General features: G+C 40.3%; 3 protein-coding genes across 6 annotated transcripts in view; 1 reads left to right on the forward strand and 2 right to left on the reverse strand.

Moving 5' to 3' along the window:
• The window catches only part of LOC138032244 (uncharacterized), a 5012-nt gene extending 1588 nt beyond the window's left edge, over window positions 1-3424 (reverse strand). The window contains exons 1-3 of one of the 4 annotated variants that reach the window (XM_068879872.1): window positions 2989-3424; window positions 1981-2100; window positions 953-1076 (exon numbers count right to left, since the gene is read on the reverse strand). In XM_068879872.1, the coding sequence (XP_068735973.1) occupies window positions 953-982 (30 nt within the window). In that variant the 5' untranslated portion in view covers window positions 983-1076; window positions 1981-2100; window positions 2989-3424. Of the gene's footprint in view, window positions 6-647; window positions 900-952; window positions 1077-1980; window positions 2101-2988 lie in introns of those variants that run through there. The other 3 variants (XM_068879874.1, XM_068879873.1, XM_068879875.1) reach the window with 3 other exon arrangements.
• Window positions 3425-3533: 109 nt separating this feature from the next.
• Window positions 3534-5795, reverse strand: LOC138032246 (mitochondrial import inner membrane translocase subunit Tim29-like). The gene is made up of 2 exons (XM_068879876.1): window positions 5739-5795; window positions 3534-5400 (listed from the first exon to the last, which is right to left on the reverse strand). The coding sequence occupies exon 2, from the start codon at window positions 5351-5353 to the stop codon at window positions 4751-4753; it is 603 nt and encodes a 200-aa protein (XP_068735977.1). The 5' UTR covers window positions 5354-5400; window positions 5739-5795; the 3' UTR covers window positions 3534-4750.
• LOC138032247 (translation machinery-associated protein 16-like) overlaps window positions 5401-7500 on the forward strand; it is an 11419-nt gene continuing 9319 nt past the window's right edge. The window contains exon 1 of the mRNA XM_068879878.1: window positions 5401-5507. Coding sequence (XP_068735979.1) covers window positions 5505-5507 — 3 coding nt within the window. The 5' untranslated portion in view covers window positions 5401-5504. The remainder of the gene's footprint in view (window positions 5508-7500) is intronic.

A 7500-nucleotide genomic window follows, 5' to 3' on the forward strand; every position in this document is an offset into this window, starting at 1 on the left:
GCGTCCTCTTATCGAATTAAAACGAGTTTTCATTTGCATAATGATTGATCGGCAAACAAAGGATCTTAAATGGCCTCGAGGAGTAAGGTGAGAAAAAATCAGAAGGACAAACACTTAGTCTTTAATTAATCTTGTTTAGAAAAGGAATTGATTTAATCGCTTAAGAAAACGTTTTGTTGTTTGACACGGACACTTTTGCTGATCACGAAAACAAGAAGTTTGTGCAAAAGCATACTTTGACACAGGACACAAGAATAAGGAAACAATATCTTGGTTTTAATGTCGTACAGTTGCTGAGTGATACACAGTCACCAATGCTTAAAGCACAAGTTAAAACACTCTTTTATATCGCTTGCTCAGTTGGCGCAAGCCGCCAGTCTCTGACGCAGAATATCACTGATACCACCTTGCCTCACCGTCTGAATCATTAGCTAATCATTGAATGAGGTTTCTTTTTATTATCTCAAAATATCCTCCGACAAATCCTCGACTTAATAAGCATTCGGTTTCAGTGAGTATCACGAAACCTTGAACTGCGCAAGAAACGGACGCTACGACCTTCAGAGTGCGTAAAAATTGTTGACCACTGCATTACAAAAACCGGGTTAATAACTAGGGCTTAAAATCATCGTAAAGAAAAGCTATACCTCCAATTCAGACGTCGATGTTCTGGGCGCTTGAAGCCCAAAGACGTGCACGTGGGAGTCAAAGACTGGCCATCATGTTTCAACTGACAAGATTCCGGTTGTGGGATTCAAAGAGTAAAGTGCCCGCCCAAAGGCTTAATTATATAAAATCCACGCCGTCCTTAATTAGCTTAACAAAACAAATGGTATATGCCTGCTGGGAAAAGATTTTTGGAAAAAGAAAAATGTTGACATTTTAAACAACTGCAGTTTCATATCAATTTACTTTTCGATAGTTAACAAAACGAACTCTGACTGTGCATTACCATTGCAGCGGTCCCAGCTGTCGGTGGCATACAATCTTGTAGCCTACTGCCTGAGCAAGACTAGTAAACAGACTGGCTTCATTGTGGTCCCTTACGCTTCGAAGCGTCGAGTTTGTGTGGTTTCCTGTAAAGGAAAGGAGGCAGTGTGGCCCACGGGGGTGTGGCCCAGTGGTTAGAGCGCGTGCCTTGAGATTGGGAGACCCCGGGTTCAAGACCCGTTCTGACCACTCGTTGAATGTGATCCTGGTAGTCCCCGGTTCAACTTCCCAGCCGCACTTGTAAATAGCCAACTGGTTTTCCTCCGGCCAGTTGGGATTCTTAACAGTTGTTGTTGTTCTGTTCCGTCGTTTCGTTGTGTTTCATTGGCTCTGAAAAGCCCGAGCCCTATGGGGAGCGGTCAATTAAGTATGTATTGTATGTATTGTAACCTGACATGCTTTGAAAAAACCATAAATACAATTTTTCCAAGATTGTTAACTGTGTTTGAAGCAACGACTCCGATTGGGTTTTATTTTAAATTTGAGAGAATATCTTAAGCTGGTCTTCAAAATAAATAATAAGTGAAGCTACTCGCGGAGACGGGCTTGCCCGGCCTAACAACATGGTTACAAGATCTAAAACAAATGCAAATAACAATACAAATTATTATCGTCATTCCAATTATATGGTAAGGAATAGAAACGTTAAGAAAAAGAGAAGATCTGATTTAGCTAACCAAAGGAGTAGGACGTTAAATTATTTTCCAGTTTGTAAATTATTGTGTCCACTCAGTTCAATATAGGAGTTTTTATTTTAAAAGGATAACTCAGTAATGATTTTCTATGGTTTCTCTCTCGTAGCCTATACATAATATCCTGAAAGTGTTCATGAATCACAAGGAACGATATGTAGTTGCAATTTTCGAGAAGAGTGGAAAATAACTTCTTCAAGGGCAGGAAATGTGCGTAAACTTTCTTTGTTTCCTGAAAAATGAGCCCCCCGAGTCAGATCAGTGCCTCGTTGCTATCGCGAGCAACTCTCAGCCAAACCTGTTGTAACTATCTGCCAATTGAGACGTCTCACGTGATGAAAAGTCCTCTTTAATTATCCTCAGTCAGGCTACAGCGATGCGTAGTGGCCAAACGGAGGAGCATCGTTTTCTTATGACACTGCAATTACAATGACAAAAATCTGACAAAAATAAGATTCTTAAAATTACTGAGATAGGAACAAATAATTAACACATTCTAACATGACATATATTTTTGCGGTCAAGGCGTCAAAGTAATAAGATATATAACGTAAGTCCCCCCCCCCCCCCTACCATAGTAAAGAAAGTTAAGAGATCTTGGTTTTCTTTTTCGCAGCAAGTACAACAATAAGCCAATCTAGGAGAAGTCAGCGCAAAAAAAAAAAAGAGAAAGCGCAAAACATCTCTCAAATTCCCTAGGGAGGGGTTTTGCCTCTCTTAAAACAACTTTCATGGCCTAAACCAATCGCCAGAGTTATTGGTTTTTATACTTAAAGGAAAAATTCCGTTGCTCAGTAGAGATCAAAGAGAGCAAACTTCAAAGAGATGTATTAAGAACTTTAACGGTCTTCCCTGCTGTGTTAGGAATTACCTCAAGGCTATACAATCTTTTGAGCATGAAGACGGTATCTGAAAGATGGCTTCACATGGTATTTAGTAATTTCAATGATCACTGGCACTTTTCATTTCATTTTTTAAATTCCAGGGCGGTGTTACTTTGTTCCGCTAATACTGTTTTGTTTACAGATCGCCTACAGCAGGCATTTAGAGATGTTCAAATTTAAAAAAAATGAATTAGCGATATCCCCTACGGCACATCAACTTCTCATCTCGTTGTGGCAACTACTTTAGCGCCTGTTAAAAGGTGTAAAGTCTTGTTTACTAGTCAAAGTGTTTTTTTAATGATAGTGTTCACTTCCAACAATCGATTTTGATGTTAAAAATGCTTTCCATTTTTCTGAAGGTTGTTTGCGATGACAATAATTTAAGCTTGTGACACAATGCATGTTTTCGGGCATAACTTAACTGTTTAGTCAATTGTCGCAATGTATCATCGTCGCAAATTGTAGTGAAAGACACGGTGAATGAATGAGGAGATGTAGTTATTGATAATGGATCAGGCACTCAGTTGGAAAATATTAAAGTGCTACTGGTTGGAGTAGAACCAAGGAGCTTCCTTGGTTACAATGCTTTACGACTGAGCTGTGGGCCATTTAAGGTCTACAACAGGAAGTTATCTGTAAATTACATTATGCAATTGAACTTCAGCAATTAACCTTGCTCACCCACATAAATCCACAGCTTAAGCTACCTGCTAACCCTCACCCTAAAACCATCAAGTCCTTCATGAAATTCTTACCATTTAAGTGATTTGTATCTCCGTTGCATCATTCTAATGTCCCATTCAAACTGTAGTCAATTTAATTTGTAAATGAGTGGAAGACTGATACTGTTTGTGTCCGCTCTCCTCCGGTTTCTTTACATCTAAGGTCACGTGACACTACACGTAAAATCTGATATTTAAAGATTAAATGTTTTACTTCATCATATTACCATTTAACAAGCCTTCTATTTTCCAAATCAATCTTTTGTGGTTAATTTATTTCACTGCATTTTATTAGTTTGGCTACATATTGAAAGCATGCTGGACATAGAGGTAGAACTCTGTATCCTGTTCTTTATGAAAAGAAAGAAAAATTTTAGAAGTGTCTTGCCATTTGACGTTTCATGAAGATGCATTGGTAAATCTCTCTAAAATGTTTCAGACTGCAAACAGATTGGATTCGGGTCACAGACTACTGCAACAGGCACTCAAGTCTTGAAAGCAAAGCAGGTGATAAGGCAAAATGGGGCATAAGCATCACAGGAATGGTGGACTATTACATGCACTTCTACTGTCAAAGCATCTTGATGGATGCTGCAAGATAACAGTGACAATGTGACTGACTTCAAAACATCCTTGTGTTCTCATTTACACAATATAAAACAAATGTGGGTTTGCAAGAGAGGAGAGAATGTAGTATAGAGTATTCACCATATGGAGTCCATGTGTCTGTCATCCATGTGTCTGTCTGCCAAGAATAAATTCAAACTCAGTACATAGTGTAAAGTAGTGATCATTAAGTCCAAAACTGATCTGATGTGAAACCTCCTGCTAGCTGGGTGAATTGAACATTCAACCAAGGGGTCTATCATTACAAAATTTAATTTTAAGATTTGAAATTAGCCGCGGCATACCAGTGGCTCAGTAGGTTAAGCATTGGGCTGTCATGCTGGAGGTCACGGGTCAAACCCTAGCCAGATCAACACTCAGGATCTTAAAAAAACTGAGGAGAAATTGCTGCCTTTGTAATTCCATCTGCAAATGGTTAGACTTTGAAGTCTTCTTGGATAAGGACTATAAACCGTAGGCCCCATCTCACAAATACGTTCTATGTTCATAAGTTCCCTGTGGGACGTTAAAGAACCCACACACTATTCGATAAGACTAGGCGATGTAGTCCCTGTGTTGTGGCTGTCCTGTTCTCTCCAGCAGAAGTAGCTAGCTTGGCAGTAATGTCTCTAACAAGGCTTACAGTGTACGAGGCCACGTAAGCAGAAACAGCCATAAGCCAAAAAGGGACTTTTGGAACATGTAGATGTAGATGTAGAGTAGATGTAGAATTAAATGTTCATAATTGTTAATTGATTACCGCATTATTTGATAATCAGTTGCATAATTTAATGACCCCCATAATGACTCACGGCCAGTTATTGGGTAGTTTATTTCTCGCTGGAACTAATCAAGTTTAATCAGTGTCTGATGGACAGTGAGCTAGTTCGGATTCGTTCATATCATAATCTATCATCGCCTTTTCCAAACAGTACCAGTGTCCAAGGAATCCGATATCGATCACTCTCTGAGGAAATGATGTCCATCTAGGTTGAGTGTAATAACAATGCCTCTCGTACAGATCACATTCTGGTCCAAATTCAGAAACCCAAACAATTGAGAAGAGACCCAAGCTTTGAATCCGTATTCTACCTTGATTACGAAAATTCAGTATCTTCTGCACATAACTGTCAGAGGATGGGTTCCTTATCAAATGACTAATCTGAAGAAGTTCACTTGCGCATTCTAACACAGCATCATCATAGGAATGTACACCTGGATTCTGTCCGTAAAGATAGTAGAAACCACCTAATGTGGTTAGCATGCTGAGAAACCGTGCTGGTTTCCGCTTCGCTTGGTGATAAAAGTCCGTGAACACAGCTTTGTAGTCCACAAAGATATTAATGACGGATCTTCCAAGCTTTCTTTGCTTTATATTTTCAAACTGAGGTAAAAACATGTTATTTACGCGATTCATTTTCCCAAGTGCATTCCTTGCAGACCTCAAGTAGATCGCCATTTTTAATTTGATGTCATCATGCGCATGACTTTTTATGGTGCCAACAGCTGACAAAGAAATATATACTTCGATTAACTTCGATTTACTTCGATAACTTCGTCTCGTCAGTCCGTGTCGTCGTTTGTCCTTTGAAAGCTACAGAAAGCTAACGATGGTAGGTTACTACAACAGAGTCAAGTCAGTTATAGTAAATTGCTTTTAAGCGTAAGCCTCAGAATCAAAGGCACAAAATAGGCACAAAATACAGTCAACTTTTGTCACGCTTGATCCTTAATTTTTGGGAGAGGACAAAACGCGGAGCCCTACTCCATGGAGTACCCCTAAAAATCATTTATTGGTCAAATTAATACTTTATCAACATGGTGAGGCATTTAGATGCACATACCTTTATTTATTTCGAGCTTTCCAGTTCTCCGATTGTTACAGTTCGATGCGGTTCACGAATTGGCCGCCATCTTGAAATATCGTATGAGGTATCTCATGTATCCCTTATATCAAGTGAAGCTATGTTCTTCGCAGTTATGAGAGCAATTTTTGCAATTGCGTAGAGAAGCCTGAAAAATTCAGGACTTCAACGGGGTTTGAACCTGTGACCTCGCGATTCCGGTGCGACGCTCTAACCAACTGAGCTATGAAGCCACTGATGTTGGGAGCTGGTCATTTGTGGTCAAATGGTCAAATTCATTCCTCACGGGACCATTAGAACCCACAAATGACCAGCTCCCAACATCAGTGGCTTCATAGCTCAGTTCAATTCAGTCAGCTCAATTCTCTATATACACAAACTGTCGCATACGCCACATATTTTCAGCTTGGGGCGCCTGTGGTTGAAGTCCTGAATTTTTCAGGCTTCTCTACGCAATTGCAAAAATTGCTCTCATAACTGCGAAGAAAATAGCTTCACTTGATTTCCTATCCGCAGTTCATATATGATTCATTTCATATATCATTTCATCATTGATTCATTCCTCACGGGACCATTAAAACCCACAAATGACCTCAGTTGGTTAGAGCGTCGCACCAGAATCGCGAGGTCATATATGATTCATTTCATATACCATTTCATCATTGATTCATTCCTCACGGGACCATTAAAACCCACAAATGACCTCAGTTGGTTAGAGCGTCGCACTGGAATCGCGAGGTCACGGGTTCAAACCCCGTTGAAGCACAGGCGCCCCAAGCTGAAAATACGTGGTGTATGCGACAGTTTGTGTATATAGAGAATTGTATGGGAAAATCACCGATCGTAAAAAATTGTGTAAATAACTATCTCATTTGAAATAAAGTTTTCCTACCTCAAATGTGTGACCAACTTGTCTCTTTTGGCGAGTTTCGAGCCATTCTGATGCCGTGTTGTGTTGTCATGTGTAAGGCCGTTGCTGAAATAATGGGATGGGTGGTGTCTCCATCCATCGCTGGCCGGACCTCACTCCACAAATCGTTTTCTCCTCAACAGGAAAAGTCCCGAATCGCAATAAAACAACAGTTCCATGAAGCTCAATAACTTTCACTCCAAATACGTTTGTTTCGGCGGCCGAAAGATTCGTGGCGAACGAAAACTTTGCCTTAAAATTCACCTCTTCGGCTTTCCTCAGAGGCTTGTGACCGGGTAGTCAACAACGGAAACTCGCAAGATGGTTTCAGCCTCAACTCTGATTGGTCCATTTGAATTTGACCGCGCGCTGGCAACACGACCGTTGTTGACTTGTGACTGGGCCGCCAAAACAAACGTATTTGGAGTGAAATTTATTGGGCTTTATGGAACTGTTGTTTTTATTGCGATTCGGGACTCTTCCTGTTGAGGAGAAAACGATTTGTGGAGTGAGGTCTGGCCAGCGATGGATGGAGTCACCGGCCTTCCCATTATTTCAGCAACGGCCTTCCGGATGACTTCACTAAACGGCGTCAGAATGGCTCGAAACTCGCCAAAAGAGACAAGTTGGTCACACATTTGAGGTAGGAAAACTTTATTTCAAATGAGATAGTTATTTACACAATTTTTTTACGATCGGTGATTTTCCCATACAATTCTCTATATACACAAACTGTCGCATACGCCACGTATTTTCAGCTTGGGGCGCCTGTGGTTGAAGTCCTGAATTTTTCATGCTTCTTTACGCAAATGCAAAAATAGCTCTCATAAC

This window comes from Montipora capricornis, chromosome 14 (genome assembly GCF_036669925.1).
Source record: "Montipora capricornis isolate CH-2021 chromosome 14, ASM3666992v2, whole genome shotgun sequence".
NCBI lineage: Eukaryota > Metazoa > Cnidaria > Anthozoa > Scleractinia > Acroporidae > Montipora > Montipora capricornis.

Excerpts from the sequence above, each read along its gene's own strand:
- LOC138032246 (XM_068879876.1), bottom strand. The coding sequence starts at position 5,353 with ATGGCGATCTACTTGAGGTCTGCAAGGAATGCACTTGGGAAAATGAAT.